The sequence below is a fragment of the Drosophila willistoni genome, chromosome 3R (genome assembly GCF_018902025.1).
Source record: "Drosophila willistoni isolate 14030-0811.24 chromosome 3R, UCI_dwil_1.1, whole genome shotgun sequence".
NCBI classification, from domain to species: domain Eukaryota; kingdom Metazoa; phylum Arthropoda; class Insecta; order Diptera; family Drosophilidae; genus Drosophila; species Drosophila willistoni.
The window spans coordinates 15,969,205-15,987,754 of NC_061086.1; the positions used below are offsets into that span (position 1 = coordinate 15,969,205).

The 18,550-nt window shown below is 36.6% G+C and overlaps 3 protein-coding genes and 2 long non-coding RNA genes across 7 annotated transcripts in view; 3 read left to right on the plus strand and 2 right to left on the minus strand.

Moving 5' to 3' along the window:
• LOC6650735 (alpha-mannosidase 2) overlaps positions 1 to 13,437 on the minus strand; it is a 31,128-nt gene extending 17,691 nt beyond the window's left edge. For 2 of the 3 annotated variants that reach the window (XM_047012609.1, XM_002074090.4), the window contains exon 1: positions 12,601 to 13,437. The gene's annotated coding sequence lies outside the window, so the exon portion shown is untranslated. Of the gene's footprint in view, positions 1 to 7,048; positions 7,514 to 12,600 lie in introns of those variants that run through there. The other variant, XM_023179958.2, reaches the window with a different exon arrangement.
• On the plus strand, positions 7,839 to 14,016 carry LOC124461054. Its single transcript, XR_006954905.1, has 3 exons — positions 7,839 to 8,233; positions 13,755 to 13,873; positions 13,955 to 14,016. It is a non-coding gene; the product is annotated as an uncharacterized LOC124461054 (long non-coding RNA).
• An 879-nt stretch (positions 14,017 to 14,895) lies between these two features.
• On the plus strand, positions 14,896 to 15,881 carry LOC6650736 (trypsin-4). The gene is made up of 3 exons (XM_023179959.2): positions 14,896 to 15,514; positions 15,579 to 15,619; positions 15,687 to 15,881. Exons 1-3 carry the CDS (start codon positions 14,925 to 14,927, stop codon positions 15,836 to 15,838), a joined length of 783 nt encoding a protein of 260 aa, XP_023035727.1. The 5' UTR covers positions 14,896 to 14,924; the 3' UTR covers positions 15,839 to 15,881.
• Positions 15,804 to 16,332, minus strand: LOC124461049. Its single transcript, XR_006954904.1, has 2 exons — positions 16,077 to 16,332; positions 15,804 to 16,014 (listed from the first exon to the last, which is right to left on the minus strand). It is a non-coding gene; the product is annotated as an uncharacterized LOC124461049 (long non-coding RNA).
• A 33-nt stretch (positions 16,333 to 16,365) lies between these two features.
• On the plus strand, positions 16,366 to 18,480 carry LOC6650737 (glycerophosphodiester phosphodiesterase 1). Its single transcript, XM_002074092.4, has 4 exons — positions 16,366 to 16,726; positions 16,837 to 16,988; positions 17,045 to 17,425; positions 17,485 to 18,480. Exons 1-4 carry the CDS (start codon positions 16,421 to 16,423, stop codon positions 17,636 to 17,638), a joined length of 993 nt encoding a protein of 330 aa, XP_002074128.1. The 5' UTR covers positions 16,366 to 16,420; the 3' UTR covers positions 17,639 to 18,480.
• The last annotated feature ends 70 nt before the right edge of the window (positions 18,481 to 18,550 follow it).

The following is an 18,550-nucleotide window of genomic DNA, read 5'->3' on the forward strand; positions in this document are numbered from 1 at the left end:
TGATTAAGATCAAATACTCATATCCTATAGCTTGACTTAATTGGAAAAATACAAAATAAGGCAATAAAGTAAACCCTTAAGCTTTATCAAGGCTCTATTTCCTAAAACTAGCCAACCTGCAGAGCATTGGTTGATTCTAAAACGGTTTTCAAGTTGCCAAAATTTATGAAAAAGGCGTAAGGAAGCTTCCTTCCGTGAAATATATATATTCAACGGCAGAGTCCGTCTGAAAATCTCTGTAAAAGCTAGAGCCACTAAATTTGGTATGCAATGATCGAGTTTATTTTAAAATTTGGACACGCCCACCTCTGCCCCTGCACATTAAATAGAACTTTCATTCATTAATTCATTTATTCATGAGAGTTATATTCAAAGGGTTAAGAGTTCATGCTGCATTGGCATATTCTACTTAAATATGTAATAATTTGCTAGATATTATTGGTTAACGATAATATATTATGAAATCTGTTTTGGGGAGAACATTTGATTAAAAAACCTCCTGTGTTTAGGATTAAACATAGTAATCAGCTGAAATGGCTTCACCAAATCAGATTGACCAAAGAAATATACATACAAAACGAAACATAAACAAAATAAGTTATAAAAATTCATATGAATTCAAATTCATCCGCACTCTGTGGAGAAGCTTAAGACCAAAACGGCGCAATATCAAGTCGCCAACGCTGAGCATGAAATATAAACAATTTTTAAATAACAAGCAGTTTTAAGAACAATCGTCGCCTCGAGTCTCGAGCCTAGAGTCTAAGAATTCATTTATATACACAACATTGCTTTAAATAAAATCAGTTCATAATTTGAATTCAATGAATGAAGCTTGGGTTATTTTCCTCCTCTCCGGGAATCCCTATTCACCCTGAAGAATACATTTAGATAAAACTTACGACTAGAACTAGAAATTATGCCAGGATACTTAAATGAGTATACGTTGAATACAAACATCTATTATCAAAGTTATTGTCGAGACGTTAGAGTATCACCGCTGATTGATCAACATTTGCTCTATGGTGCAGTTGGCTTGTGGAAAAATGCCAGGGCCAATTATAAATCATTCTAAGTAATTTGTTTTGAGTGACTTGTAGTTTTTCGATATAATAGTTGGCGTTATCAGCCCAGGCCGCAGCTCCATAGAATTGAACTTATTTTGTTTAAAGACTATTCTAAGAGACATTGGTATATACATATATTAGCAGGATACGCTCGCTGATTTTCTTTGTTTTAAAATTATACCACGATCACTTCCACTACATGTTTGACTAAAACTGATTTTCTTAAAGACTAACAAATATAAAACCACCCAATATGGTATTTAAAACTTTTGCCACGCCCATTTACGTCTTCATAATTGCCTTCCGCAATTTGAGAACAGTCGAAATCAAATTTATCACACTAATTAGTCTTGTTAATTACTATCGACGTATCAAATTTTATTAAAATCGGACTAGAAATATTACAATTATACGTAATAAACATATTTTACTGGGTGATGAGATGGCCGTGTGTGTGTAAGTGTAGGAGCGAGCGAGATATGAAGCATGTAAAAAGAATTTAATAAAAATATATCTGCTCATATATGGTGCTTGCAATTAAAAATATTCATACCATTTGGTGCATGGTGTACTTCATATAAAATGAATGTGGAAAATGAAAATTGTTTGTTTTTCCCATCAGCAATTTGGCCAAATATTCTTTAGCTTCCGACTTCAGAGAAGATTTGAATACCCTCCGGATGTTAAATACACAAAAACAGAGTAAAGGGATTTGCATGCATACATACATATATAACAAGCAGTCCGACGTTGTCCTTAGTCGAGGTGACAACATTTTTTAGACAGAAACATTTTATGTAGTTTACAAATTATTTAAATTTTAAATATTTGAATGAAAGAGCTGTGCTCCATCAGCTGTCGACAAATTTGCGCAAAAAGTTTCTCTCCTTTCTTTTTTTTTTTTTTTTTTTGGCAAATTTGATTTCATCGCAAAACGTTACGGCTCCTTGTACACTCCATACAACTCACAATGCTGCTGCAGCTGTTCCCATAGGAACCTGACTCGGTTTGGTCTTTTGACATGTTGCCTACATCGTCGTCGTCCTTTCATGACATGGTTCATTTTTGTTGTTTTTCCTCTTTGATTTGCCTTTGCTTTATATTCCGGCATCGTAACAAAAACCCAACTCAAAATGTTTGGGTCTCTCGCCTTAGCCTTCCGCTCAATCCCCCAGGAAGTTGCACAATTTAAGCTGACTCGACTTCAGGCTGTTCTTGTCAGATCTTACACCAACGAAAAGGTTATATTTATTTAGCACAAAAGTTTGCTGACCCTCAAGCTTAAGTTTATATGTATTTAGTATACTTGTGATCAATATCTAAATGTGAAAGTTTTCGTATAATTTTAGCCATCATTTTATATCAACAAACACGCAGCTGCAATCAATTTTCTTGCCCTAGAAAATCTTTATATATATAGATTTCGATTCTTGTTATTTTTAGAATTATTATTGCTAAACAATCTTTGATAAATATAGGAAGATTACAACATTTTTACAATATTTTAGGCATCATATACGATTTCAATAGAGTATTTATAATTCGTTGGCTAAAAATGTTAACTTCCGGTTAACTTTTCCATTGGCAACAAAGTCATGAAGTGCTGCAGCTCCAAAATAAATTGATCAATGTTTGTTATTGTTGTTGTTCTTGTTGCTTTGTTTGTGTCTTGATTGTACAAAGAGTTCACATGCTAACGCAAAAAAAAAAAAACAGTTTGAGTTTTGCAAAAACTTTCTTGAAAGCCGTCTAAATCAATTGTAAACTTTTTTGTTTTCTATTATCGCACTAATACAATACTTTTGAAATATATTTCAATAAAGGAAAGGAAAAATTCAATTCAAGTTTACCTTATCTGGAAAGAGTCAAGTATAAGATTGACAGTCAGTAATTATGGGGAAAATTTCCCTCTTGGGCTCGTTTAAGAACCACAAAAAGCGTCTCTGGGCCAAGCCACAACAATTTGCATTAATGACGCGGAAATTGCAGCTGCAGTTGGCAAGAAGTTTTGAACGCTTTAAAACTGTTTTCTGTTTTAGCCAGTGCGGAAGGAAGTTGCCCAACGTTTGCCGAAAACGAATAAAAAAATAAAAAATAAAAGAAGTTTCAACTCTGACACCAGAATGGCAGCTGGTTCAATGTCCGCTCTTCCTCCCTCTCCTCCCACCACTTCAAGAGGTGACAAAGCACAACAACAAGTTCCCGGAAATTTTGAGGAAAAGTTTCAAGTTTTTTCTAGCTCTTTTTTTCGCTTTTAATTAAGGAAACTAGCGAAGCACCAAATGAAATAACGGAGAGAGAACGCCCTATGGCCGCTATGTTGGTTTGGGGCAATTTTCTAGAGCAGATGAGCATGAGTAATGCGACGGTTAAGCTGCCAGTGGAGCGTGTGGGTTTTGGCATGTGCTCGACATATCGTCAAAGCCAGAAAAACAGAGGCAAAAGAAAAAAAAACACAACTCTAAAAGGCACAGCAACAGCAATCATAAATAAAAACCATAATATGCTGAGCCTAGGCCATTAGCATAGCCAGCCGAGCAATAAACAAGCCAGCAAATAACAACTAAAAAAAACAACTGGACCCAACCCATATATGGTATAAAGAATGTGAAAAAAATGTAACTTTAACTTTGTTTGGAATTGAAATAAAAGTCTAGTCTCGCTTCCGTTTCCAAATATGTTTACCCAACTTAATTTGCCTTTTAGACAATTTACAAAATATTGCAATTTTTCTTTTATATTAAAAAAGATTTAAGTTTAAAAATGTTTCTCAAACAAAAAACAGGCCCAAGTAAAACTTACATTATTTTAATATTTAAACATATTTCGAGTTATAAATTTAAAACAATTGTAAAGAATCTTTAATTTCTTAGAAAAAATTAAATAAGTAAGTCGCCTGACCGACACAGGTATACCATGCACCAGTATGTACCTATTTATAAAAAGTTCTGTTCACCTGCTTTTTACAAGCATCTCTTAGTATCTCGCTCACCCGAGCATATGCGCACACTAGCGCCGCCACCAGCCAACGACCAACTCCGGCTTAATGGAAAAACGTTTATATGCATAACTTGGTTATTTTAAGTCCGTATTTTTTAAAAATTTGTATGTTGCTGGATATTAATATCATATTTATGTATGCCAAATTTGATTGCATAAGTTGAAAAATTACTGGAGATAATCGAGTTTCTTATTTAAATTACGGGGGCGTGTCAAAAATCTGAAATAAACTTCATCACGTACATACTACACGAATCTATATACTAAATAGCGTGACTCTAGCTATTATGATCTCCGAGATCTAGGTGTTTATACGGACGGACATACGGACGAATCGACTCGGCTGTTGATGCTGAGCAAGCAACGGAAAAACTTCCTTCTGCCTGTTACACACATTTTGGCGACTTTAATATACCATTACGCCCTATAAGTGCATGGTATATAAAATACATTTCCATGTAAAATTTCGTCAAATTTTGATGCGAAATCTCAGCACAGCCAAAGTTAGTTGGTTTCTGTGATTTTCATTTAGTTAGTTGGTAAATTTTCCATTAGCTAGCAGATGGCAAAATATGGTTATCGTATAATTGCATTTTATAGCAATTTATGTTGATAGAACCAATAAAGCTGAAAAGCACTCGTTCCTATTGACATGAGCCACCCCTCGCCGATCATAGTTGTATGTATTTGACAAACATAGAACATTGGCTGCCGTTAGACAAAACATATTACAAAACGAGTCCAGCAACCAGATAGTTTATTTGCACACACAAATCATGTAGAAGCACAGAGAAACAGCATAGACCATAAAAAAATGCGATGCCAAATAAAGTGGAAAGAATGGTAGTGCACCACCCCCTTCCCACCACCATCACCACCAGCCCTCACGTATGTATTGTTGATTAAATGTCAGCAAACCAAATTGGATATGTCAAACCATATATCTACATGTACATTTATTCAGCTAGTTTGCCTATTGTTTTTGCCATAGAGAAAGTTTTCTTCCTTCCTCATACTCTTGAGTCTTGCGGTTTTACTTATTAACCTTCATTATATTGCAGCGCAAGAGTTATTATCATTATCGTTTGATAAAATCATTAACTTGGAAATGGAAATACAATTTATCGTCAATTCATTGAAATTGCATGTACTTAATTTGCTGCCATTTAACTGCTAATGAAATTGAGTTTAATTAAATGGCAAAGACATGATTCTTTTCACTTTAATGGCGTTCGGGTAATAAGTATTTGCGGTATTTTAATTTGTAGTCAATCATTTAACAATAATTATGATTAACGTTGACTCTTTCTCTAATGCATATACATATATGTATATATTTTTATATTTGATTTGAGGATAATATTCCATAAATTTCATTATTTTCTTGATATAAAATGTATTTATACTTTTTTTTAAGAATAATTTATTAATCCTCTTTCAAATTTTACTTCATAATTCTTATGTATAGAACAATTTATGCTTCCTTTACTATTAACAATATTTTATAAAGTTATTAAGCTTTGTCCCCTTATATGTACATATACATATTAAGTTTCTACTAAATCTTTCAAGTTGGTAGCTCAGTTTATTAACAATATTTCTACAAGTTATTAATAATACTTCTTTGCCCTCAGTGTCAAATATAATAAAGGCGAAAAATGCTGATAAAGCTCCAAAACGACAGGTCATAAAAATTTGGAACGTGGGACTAAGTAATGTTTTTCTTTTCTCTATGAAGGAATGAGGAAGGAGGGTGGGAGGTAAAGCTCTTTTCCAGTTGGCGGAAAAATGGGTAGCAACAGAGTAAGAGAGATATCATATTTTTCTGCGTTGAGACACATGTAAGTCAGTATGGGACTTGAGGGGTATTGGGGCATTCGGAGTCCACAAAAGCAACAACAATGGGAGCACTTATTGCATTGATTATGAAATTTTTTTTTGTTTTTCGTTTCAATTTCATGCAGTTAAATAGTGGGAAAGCAGTAGACACAATGTTTATGGTTGGCTATATGTATATGGAACAGGTTTACAGTTACCAACCATGGCATAATTATGAAGAACACACCTATACACACACACACACACCTGTATAGCTGTGTGTGTGAATCCAGTATGGAATTTCATTAAGAAATGGTTTTACCCTAACGTTGGTCTCCCTTTTTATTAATTAATTTAAATCTATTTATTTTCATTATTATTTATAAGAACAAATGAAGTAATAAGTCAACTACATATATATTTCTGTGAAAACTTGTTTGCTGGATTATCATAGATTTTTGCTTACACTTACACTTGAATTCAGTTCATTAACAATCATAACAAACACAGATTTTTGGGAAAATTTGTATGTATAGGTATGTTGTAGACGTTCTGGTCTATTTGTAAGTCACTAAAGTGTGACTAAATAAGCATAACTAACTCCAGTAATTGCCATGGTAGCAGTCTATCAAAACATTTGCCACATCATAGGTTTTGGTCAACTTATTGTCCCTCTTTCCCCCTTGCTACGCTTCTGTTCTTGCTCATTAGTTGTTGCCAACAATTGTGTGTGTGTGTGTGGGGGGGATCGATCGGGAGTTGGGTAAACTGATCTCTGATGATTGTACAAATATTGTGCAAGTAAAGTTTATGTGGTAAATCGTTTTGATTGCATGATGTCATGATAGGGAAACAAGCGCCACCGTATAAATTGACAGCACGCCACGCCAATGAATGAGACACAAAGATATATAGAAAATATGTCTGAAGTCGGAGTATTAAATGTCTTGTGTGACAATTAAATGCTAGAGGGAGGCTAATTTTAGTCACACGAAACAAAAGATACAAAAAAATACACTTCTAGACTAAATCGATAGAAAAGCAACAACATGCGGCAAGCGGCATGAGGCAGGCAGCAACCTGGGGCGAGAAATTAATCATAATAATTTAAATAATACCCTTACTGAAAGAGAGAGAGACAATAAAAATTCCTGTTAACTTACATACAAGAAGCTTCAATGCAATTTTCTCGCCATGTGTCCTTAAAGGACACGGCACCGGACCCGGGACACGTATCCGGCAAAATGTTTAGGTGGCTGATGGGGGGAGCAAAAGTTTTTGCGTTTATTTCACACACCGTTACGGAATGAGAGAATAGAAATTAACGAAACAATGCAACACTCCGGCACGTTGTGCTGAAAGCGTTTCCTTAATGAATAGAATGAATCCTTTAATTGCATTGCCAGGATACAAGTAATTAGAAACAACGCCCGGAGAAGAGAGAAACACAGAACTAGAGAGACCTTTTCACTTTGATTTCTATTTTGTCTCCCTTACACTCTGTTCCTTTACTTGGTTTTCTTCTTGTTTTTTGGGATTTTTCCACTCGCGTCCAGGACTTGTGTGCGTGTGTGTGTGTGTGTGAGCGAATTCAGGAGCTTAGTTAGTCCCTCTCAGCGCGCGGCCAGTTCCGTTACTAAAACACAACTGTGCTCCGCTTTGCCAACCGAAACCGAAACCGTTGTTGGAGGAACCAGCAAAAACCTTAACGCGCTCGCTCGCTCACTCGTCATCGTCGTCGTCATCGTCATCGTCGTCGTCAGAGTGCATTCGGCTTTAAATACAGCTGCTCATTCGGGGGAGTTTGTTTCTACTTTAATTCAAGTGCAAAGAGAGAGAGAGAGAGAGAGGGACAAAGAGTGGGGATAAGCAAAGCAGCCCATTGTGGGGGTCTGTGGTTGGGGCTTTGTTTTGATTCTTTTCGTTTTGGTTTTTCACTTTGTCGGCGCCGTCAACATCATCGACACACTCACACACGCACACACGGGCACATGGAATGCGGAGGTGTTTGAGTATTCTCTTCACTGTTTGCACTTCTTTCTCATCTCAACGTGCTGTGCTTAGTTTTTATTTTTAGTGGCTGCACTAGTAAAGATACGAATCTGTCGTCGGTCGCCTCCGTATTAGCTTTTGTTTTACAACCATGTCAAAGTTGGTTAATTTGTTGTTTTCGCAAAGCGCTTGACAACAACAATAATGATTGTTCGTGCAATAGGATATTCATCACAATGCAGATCCTTAACTAAGGAGAAGAATTATGGCCTCAACCTTTGAGGTCTTGATTTATTAAAGTGCCGAGCAAAACCTGACATCGTGAAAAATTGACATTTATAAGAACTGACATATATGTATGTATGTATATGCTAGACTTTCTAAGCATCAATGTCTATATACATATGCTAAGTACATTGCATATTCTTTGATTCCAATTTTCTCTACTCCCAAGTAAATAAGTAAACAAATTTGTTTAGTCATTTGTTGGTTAGCCAAATTCGAAATTTTAAACGAGTTTTTCAAATCGATAACACTAACCAAGAAAATTTCTCAAAGACTAAGAAACCAATTGCCTTAAACTATAGTCAAAAATTGTTTCTTCTGCTTTCATATGTACTTATATAAGTGTATATACATCGGATAGGCAATATCCCCATAAACCTAATCTAGTATAGATCTTAATTCTATAAGATTAATGTGGTAAAGTTCTTGAACATTATAGCCCAAAAGCTCCCTTATAAATTTTAGGGAATACTACGACAACAATGTGGAAATCTTTACCCATTTTATCTGCGAACCTTAAGTGGCGCCTGCCCGTGTCTTTTGAATGTAAATTACAAGACTGGAGAGTGCGTCTAGTTCGCCTACATCTTCACCTCAATTCTGTAATTAACTGTTATAAAAAAAAACTAAAAAACATAAGTTCCAAAAAGGGATAAACCTAAACACAAACGAGGTTGCAACTCAAGTGGTTTTTGAGTTTGGAGGAAGAAAAAAGGGACTGAAGTGGCAAACAGCTTAGCCCTAAAATACTTAAACGTTGTCGTGCAAAAGACAAAGAACTCAAGCTTTAAGCAACTTTTAGTCGTATCCCAAGAGCGGGGGGCAGAGAAGACACATGGGGCGGGGAGAAAGGTCGTTGTTTATTGATTGCGAAAGAAGACAACGGAAAACACATAGAAACAGAAGGAAAAAAGAGAACATTCACCAGAATTGGCACAGGCCCTTGAAAAAGTTGTTAAGCCCACGCAAATGCGAAGCCAGCGAAAGATGACAACGACAATGATGATAATGATGACGTTGACGACGATAATGATGATGATGATGATGATTACGTTGCCCAGCGACCTTAAGTGCAAGTAAAAGGAAGACTAATTAAAAGCAGACAAACAGAACTTTAAATACACTTACTAGAGGTTAGAAGAAAGATTTTGCATATAAAATTAGTTTTGTCTCTTTTTGTTCTCGGCTTTTTACTTAACCTTGACTCCAAATTGCTTATCAATGTGAAAAGCAATTTTTTTTTTACTATTAGCTGCGAGACGATTGTAAAAATGTAATTTCCATTAAATGAAACCCCATTTCCAAATGAGGCGAGCAAGTTGAGAATATTGAGCACATTTCAGGTACACATTACATAACATTTGTTGATTTTTTTTAAGCTTTCTGACACTTTGACACTTGTTTGACTTGTTTAGTTTAGGATTAGCCATTATACTCTCCTCAATAAAATACTCTTTCATTTTCCACTGCTTATTCAATGTTGTTGGAGGCGTCGGGAATGACTTCTGGTTGAATAAACGATGCAAAACGTTGTCAAGTAGCAGACGGGGCAGATGTGCCCCAAATGTGTTGCACTTGCCATGATTTGGGTTTCTTTTTTTTTTTAGTTTGTTTGTTTGAATTGAGAGTTGAAAAAAGGAAAAAACAAAAAAAGATGCCACACAAAGATGCCAAATCAACTTGTCCAAAACTTCTGCAGCATCATCAGCATTTTGTTGTCGAGACCAAAGATCCCCATCCTCCCCTCTGCAACGGCCTCGTTCTTTTGCCTGTATATACTTCTCTTGGGTCAATTGCATTCGAAAAGGTACTTGAGAGGCAAAAGCGACATTTGAGTTGGCACTCAAACGTAAATGTAACGGTAGAAAAGTCGGTTATAGTCGTCAGTTGAGTGCGTGCAATGTTTGTCAAATTGCCAGTCCCCCAGTTACTGGTTCCCCAGATCCAGTCCCACTTGGAGAGTCTCCTCCAGTTGCCAGTTGACAAAATCCATCCAACCATCGCCAAAAGCATCCACTGTGTGTTGCATTTGTAATGGTAATGGAAATGGAAATGAAAATGGAAATTCCTGCATTGAAATCTCGTTTCGTTTAGTTAGTTTCAGTTTTCCTCTTCATTCTTTTTTTTTGTTTTTTTGTAGGTATTTTATGTCGTTTTTTGCGGTTATTGTTATTGTTTTTTCGCCTGCAAGTGACATTGTCGTTTGTAACTGTTGCGGTTTTGTTCCCTTCATCATCATCATCATTCGTGTCTCCACTTTTGGTTTTGGTTTTGGTTGGGATACATACATAGCCAGAAACAAGTCAATGAACCGACTTGGCCACTTGTCCACTTGACCAAACGCTTAACCCAATGGCCAGACAAAGCCAACAAAAAAGAGAATAGGAAACATTAACATGCCACAATTTGGGGTCATTACGTTTTATTACATATTAATCAATTGTTATCGTTAAACATTTCGTGGGACTTCTATTGATCCACAAAGGCAAAGAATTCTGAATCAGAGCGTATGAGTTTGGTAAATTTCCAAACCCAAGACTTTTGAATTTCCGGACTTGTTATCAGCTAACTAAAATCCTCGCAAGGTCAAAGAAAGAGAAGAGGAAACACTAACATGCCAATGCCTATAGATTTATCAAATGTTTCAAAATTCAACAATTCGAGCTCTGAGCTCGAACCACTTAAAAATAGAGTATTCCGAAACAAATGAAATCTATGTCAATTTACGAACTCTTATCAGCTAGCTAAAAACGTTTTTCTATATTTAGTGTACACGTTTGACCATTTAGACTGCGCTTATCACCTACTTTGGCCAATTTGTTATTGCTGCTATGCTAATTATCCATTTGGATGTTAATTAAAAAATAAAATACAGTGAAAACTCGCTAAAAGAAAAGCAATATTAAGTAGATACCTCATTGGAGAGAACATTTGCTGGCAGATCCCAAGGCACAAGCAATTTTAATCATCTAAAATTTGTAATGAAAGTACAAGAAAAGCCTCTGCCACGACGAGTGTTCACTGTACACAACAGTCATGAATAAGGCCACCCAAGTGTATGATGTTCCTTTTTTGTTTGAAAGAAATTTCTATACCCAATCTAGATGTTTATTCTTGGGCAAAAACAAAACTGTTGATTTATAAGATTTTCACATAACATTTGTCTGAAATTACTGGAGCCGCCTTCTTTGTAAATATTTTTGGCTAAAGAACCCCAAAGATTAACACGCAATCTAAGAGGTATGCCCACACATACATACATACATACATATACATAAATAAGTTGTCTCCTATTTGGTATGCATAGTAAAGTAAAAAAAAAAAAGAAACCAAAAAACATAAATACAAACTTAAAAAAGAAATAACAGCAAACTTAATAACAGACATGCGAACAAGTAGTAAGATGTACACAAATAGATAAAAATCAAGAATTCTAACCGATCTATAAATACTCTTACGCTGTTAACTTTGAATACTAAAAGAAGGGACTATTAAGGAAAGAAGAAGAATTGTAATTGAATTGGAAGACTGAGATTAGTTCTCCATTGTGGCTTAGTTCGTGACCAACTAAATATAACTCGTTTACTTTGTGCATAAAGGGTATAACCCAAAGAGGGTTTAGAAAATATGTAGAAATTGAGGTTCAAGAGCAAACAGACGACCCCAACAACAACAACAAAACTGTGTGAAACGGCCAAATGAAAGCTCACGAATGAAAAGTGAAACAAAGGCAAATAACACACACACACAGAGAAAGAAAGAGATATATGTATGTATGTATGAGAGAAGAAAATCAATTTAAACAACAAATAAAAAAAAATTGCATGGGATTGGAATTGGAGGCAAACGGGTTTCTACACTCAAGAAAAGAACACTTGCTGGGGCACGAGAAGGGAAGACAACGATGTAGATGAAAAGGGAGACGGAGACCGAGATGAAAAGAATCTCAATGAAAGCGCAGTCAGGAGGAGACGAGCTAAATAAAGATGAGCTGCATAATTTATAGGAAACAAGACTTTCAACCAGAGGGCCAGAGGAGGAGGAGGAGGACGATGAGGCATCACCACAATGTTGTAACAATTTGTTTTGTAAGTTTGCGCTTTTATTTTTGGCCAGCGATGGGGAATTGACACTCTCAGGTGCGGGCTCTCGCTCCCTTTGTCTGCTTAGTTTCTTTTTACTTCTTGGTGTTGTTCTTGATTAGCTTGAAATCAAAATTGGGCAATGATAATGTGCAACCACCCCCGTCTCCCAAACACGCATTAACTTCACCATAACTACCATAACCTCACCCCCTCCTTCTATAACATTCTGTGGACAAACAAAATCCGGTTTTTGAGCACTGCACAAAGTGTCTGATGACGGGCGGGAGGGGGATGATTTCTATTGATTTACGCAGATGCAAGATTCTTTTACTTTTGTGTCTGTCTTTTTGTACCTTAATCTTTATCCTTATGCCAAGAGTCCTTTCGCCTCCACTCGCACTTCACTTCACTTGTTCGTTTTGCTTAATTACAAGTTGTCAAACAAACAGTTCTTTTTTAAATTTGGCAATTAAGGAATGTTAATTCCATTCCTTTTTGTTTATAACAAATTGCATTTAATCCTAATTGAATAAAATCAATATAAAAATTATAAGCGCCCGATGTAATGTTGATGTAACTGGTGAATGGAAACCGACAAGCCAATCAATAACAAATAAAATAAACAATTGTAAATTATTAATGCACTATTTAAACACTTTTCTGCTATTACTTTATTACAAAATTTTCGAATATTCAAAATCTCGTCAATTGGCGACAACATAAAACAACAATATCGCTTAGTTTTATTAATTATACTATTTTGTATTTAGTCTGCTTTTTCTATTTAACGCGCACAATTTTCGAAAATTTTCAAATCCAAAACACCCGAACATCCACCCACACAACCGAACCATTCAACTATTAGTTTTTTTGTGTCTCTTTTGGCCGCTCCTTCGCTTTGTTTTCTCCCCTCATTCGCTTGCCGAGATGTTTTTATTGGCCGAATTCGCCTCTCTTTATGCACTGTGAGAAACGTGTAGCAACTGTATGAATGTCCGTGCTCTGCAGGACGCAGCATACATTTTAGGTCATAGTGTTCGATTCTACCCACCTTGTTAGCAGGTTTAACAAGTTGGAGGAGGCCGAAGTGCCATTAGCCAGTTGCCCTTCGTGGAGGGAGCTATGTGCCGAGGCAGGAATTTTCTAAATAGAAGATTACTTTTCATATATTTTGTACTTGTACATTTCGCCCTCTACAAGGGTATTAAAACTGTCGTCATATACAACTGAGTTTCTGTATCCTATACTAAATGAAAATACAGTTGGACCCCGATTATCGGGGACGGTCGGGATCAGAGCCATTACGGGAAATCGAAAAACCCGGCAAATTGAGATTAAATTTTCCAAGTATTTCGTACTTAAAATTTTATAAGTTCATACATATGTAAATCTATAAATCACGCACACTGACCATAAAAATATGTAACACGTACATACATACATAAGCGCGTGTTTCTTTTTGATTGTAACTAAAACGGGGAAGCCGCGAATTCGTTTTTTTTTTTAGGAAAAAAATTTCGTTTGACATCGCGGATAATAGAGGTAATCACGGTTAACAGTGATTCAACTTCATCCCGGATAAAAGAGTGTCCAGTTAATGGGAGCCCGAATAATTGAGGTCCAACTGTATGTATAAATATTGTTAATAAATTATATAAATATATAAAAAACAAACTTAAGAAACTTTCACCATATGTTTTTTCTCAGTGCAGATACTTCGCCTCGGCTCTCTTCAATTCGCCCCAGCTGCAGTGCTGCCAGAATCTTATAGGCTAAAATAGCTAGATATGGGAAGAAAAGTTGCCAAAAATGTATAATTTTTTTTAAAAATTGCCAAAAAGTTAAAGCTAAACCTACTATGTAATTTTTAACAAATTAAGATATACAAAAATAAAAATCAAAATTCAAAACTCTTAAATTAATAAGGAACATGATCTTAAACAATTAAAATTACATTTAACTAGTGATCCACAACACGGAAAACCGCACTCTCTATCGACAACCATCTGGTGTCACTTATTCTCGGTATTTTCAAATGATTCTAATTATTGAAAAAAATCGATCAGTTTAAATTTAGAAAATCTTAGAAAATTGACATTTAATTGTTACAATTGCTACAAAAAAAATACTTAAAATTGCTAGATTTAGCATTTAAAAAAAAGGCCAGATCTGGCAACTAAATTGCTAAACTGGCACCAACCAGCTTGCAGTTCGCCGTCCTTGTTGTCCAATGCTCGATAAAAATTACTTATCGATTGACAGGGCTGCAGTAATATAGCGGACAATTTCAAATTTGAAATTTTTAAAACGTATTTCATGGTGGTCGGAATAGAATTGATGCAGTAAAATTTGGAAACAAGTACACATACATCACGTGTATGTAGCATCTAAAACGAATTAAAAGTAAAACTTTATCTCGAACTACCTAGAACTCTGTCACCCATTAGGAAGTCCCGATTATTCATCCATGTTCTTCACGGAAGTTCAATGCCGTCAATATTGTAAACAATAATAGAATCACCGAAAAAAAAACCCAGCGTATCGACAATGCCTAATTACGCAGCAAGAGATAACAGCGAGAATTGATAATGAATCGACGGCCAAGTGCAAAACACTTTAAGAATATATCGAGTTTTGTGAGAAATGAAGTGTTTAGTTTTGAAGAGTCAGCGGAGTCATGCAGCAGCTTCTATTACTCCTCCTTTTTGCACTGGTATTGAGTTGTCAGGCGGCGTCGGTGAAACGTCAGCCAGACAGTCGGATTGTCAATGGCCGAGATGCTGGGGACGGGGAGTTTCCATATCAGTTATCGTTACGTCGCCAATCGGTACACATATGTGGGGCTTCTGTAATAAGCGGAAACTGGGCCATAACAGCGGCTCATTGCATTGACGGACACGAAAGAAGCCCACAGGAATTTACCCTGCGGTTGGGAAGTGTTCTACGATCCGTGGGCGGAGATGTCCAAAAAGTTTTGGCCATATACAAACATCCATCATACGATGCAAAGGATATGAACTTTGATGTTGCCCTTCTTCGGACTGCAGCTGAAACCTTAACCTCCACCAATGGTAAAGTGGCTCCCATTCGCTTGCCCTCAATAGGAGAAGCAATTAATGATAGTATGCCTGCCATTGTATCTGGATGGGGACATATGAGCACAACAGATCCGATACTGTCTTCCGTATTAAAGAGTACCACTGTTCTAACTGTGAATCAGCAGAAATGCCACAACGACCTGAAATTCCATGGGGGCGTGACTGAAGCGTAAGTGAAACGAGCAGCACAATTACTAATTAATATCCCAAAATGATAACGTTTATAATTTTAGCATGTTCTGTGCGGCAGCTCGTAACACGGATGCTTGTCAGGGTAAGAATAATGACTAGTTTTTACTTATCAAATGGAATTTTTACAAAATGTGACGTAAACGTTTCAGGCGACAGTGGTGGTCCAATCAGTGCTCAAAATACCCTTATCGGCATTGTGTCCTGGGGCGTAGGATGCGCGGATCCGTACTACCCGGGAGTCTACACTCGCTTGTCTCATCCCACAATTAGGCGTTGGATTCGTTTATTAACAAAATTGTGAAACCTAACTAATAGTCAATAAACAAATTGCGTGATAAAATGAAGGATAGAAGAGTAGCTCAGTAGCAAAATACATTTAAACGCTTTGCTGTTATTGGTCAAGTATTCTTCATTTTTGCAATTTGCATGTGATGCGGCCAAATCCGAAGGATCTGGAAAAGTAGAGGGAAAAGTTACCTGGAAGAAAAATGGCCATAATGGAGAAGAATGTGAAGAATTTTGATATCTCAAATACTTACCTGAATCCCGCGGTGAGGCTTGCATCATTCCAAGGTCTTTGTGTTGCCTTTGGGTAGTGCGGGCGTTTTCCCTAGTATGTCTGTGGTGCCACCGTCTTATGTTCCTTCTCCTCCTGTTTGGTCGGGTGCTTCCTTTTGGTTTTCGATTTCTGTCTGTTGTCTGTTAATTTATTTACTTATTGCGGCGTATGTTAGGGGTGGGTTACTGTGGTCACGACCCAAGTCGATAGCTCACCGGAGCTGACCCGTCGATAACTCACGCCAGGGATACAGATTTATATTTGTCTATGTCTTCACATGTCAACGCGGATTTGGATCTCAGTGTTGTCATTGTCTCTTACTGAATGTACTGGCGCTGGTTGTGGTTAGGCATAAAGATGATCTATCAGCTGCTTTGCTGTTCCCTGAGCCTGATCTTCTTCTGCTTCAATGTGTTATGGTTCTTCTGCAATTTGGCCATACCTTGGTGCACCCTGACATTGCTCGTCGTGTGTGTGGCCTCAAAATTTGTGAAACTGCAACGGAGTCCCAACGAGAAACGTTTGCTCAGCCTGTTGAGTACGCCGGATGATTGGCCCAGCTATTGGCCGATAGCGAATCGTGGAGCTGGTTATGATGCACCCGAAAACTCTAAGGCAGCTATCAAAAAGGTGACGTCAGCCGGCGATTACCGGCGTTGTTTAGCAAAAAAAAAAATAATCAATAACATCCCCTTTGTATTTCCATTTCTCCCGCCCTCTGCTTCCTGACACATGTGTAGTGCCTGGCACGTGGTTATCGAAATTTGCTATTAGATGCCGGTTTAACATCTTGCGGTGAAATTGTCATAGCTAATCCTCAAAAACTAGATGTTGCTCATCGTACATTAAATGATCTACAGCAGCAGAACATCACAGAGCAGCATCCCATGGGGTTAGTAAGTATATAAATTTATAGAATCCTATTCTAAACTTTGTGTATATTCTCAGATGCCAGTTCGAGACCGAATATGTGGCCACCCTGAAACAGTTATCTGAATTTCTGGAAGCTGAAGCTCCTTCTGCCACATTATTTCTTCGCCTGCACGACAACAGTCCTCGTATGATCGATCAGATGCAAAAGTTCATGTCATCCAATGAGGCACTGACACAACGCACAATTGTCATAAGCCGTTCGCCCCTGGCCATTTATCAGCTACGTAAACTGCAGCCAGACATCATCTGTGGACTGTGGCATGAGACCTACTTGTCCCTAAGCATACTTAAATCCTCTACACTGATTACCTCGATCTATGGTGCAATCTTTCGCAACATTATTGCACCCGTAATAGGCATTAGTGTTGTGTTTCTTAGCAAGGATGAGTTTAATTTGTAAGTGCAATCACTTAACCTCAGAGATAATGTCATTTAAATGCATTTTAATTTCATAGGCACATTGCTGATTTGTGGCGTAATGTTGGCGTACGTCCAATTGTTTATATGGTCAATTCGCCCAACGAAAAGCGTTATTTTCAGAAAACCATGAAAACACAATATCTTACGGACTCATTACGCTCCGAACCGCATCTACTGATGAAGGCCTAATGGGCGACAAATGGCCAAAGAATTGAATCTATGAACAAAAGTCAGATGCGCACACAGAAAAAAAGAAACAGATTGCATGCATTTAACCAATATGCTTTAGTCTTAAGGGATACACTTTTAATATGTGTATGTTCTCTATAACTTTGCAAATCGGGCTATAAGGAAATTCTATTTGAAATACCTCCCATATATGTACCTACTACACATACTCATATTTAGCTCTTGCTTCATTTCCACCAACCTTGTTTATATAGAACCCTTAGTATTTGCAAAGTTATACCATCAATATCGGCACGTTCGAAATTGTCCCGATCCTCTGTTTTACCTTACTTTTTTTTTAACTTTTGTAGAAGCTTTACAAAGTATTAATCCACCATGTGTACCAGTGCGATCCGAAACCAGATCGAAGTTTTACGTATAAGTTTTGTGCTTTATTTATTTTGACGTCCTATCTATATTGCGTATTATGATTTTTATGATATTTATTTGTTATCTTTATATAGCTTTATTTTACCCAAGAAAAGTTCTCAAAGTTTGTATACATCCGCACATATATAAATATATATATACACACTCTATACGATATTATTATAATAATAGGGTTTTTTTTGAAGCGATTATATACACAAATAAGCTTTTATACCTTACCTATTATTATGCCAAGATGCGGTTTTGTAATTATTTTCAAATAAACTGAAGGAGCCAAGGATCCAGTCTTTAAAAAGCATACGAATTATCTAAACGAACATTAGCTATGTATATGAACAAAAATTACCAAAAAAAAACTATATAATGTATGATGAAAGAAATTGAGTAAATAAAAGATATTGACAGAAAATCAAGCAATCAAAAATGTCTTCTTGTCTTTAAAAAACTAACACAGAAAAATGTTTATTAAATACATTTTCTGTA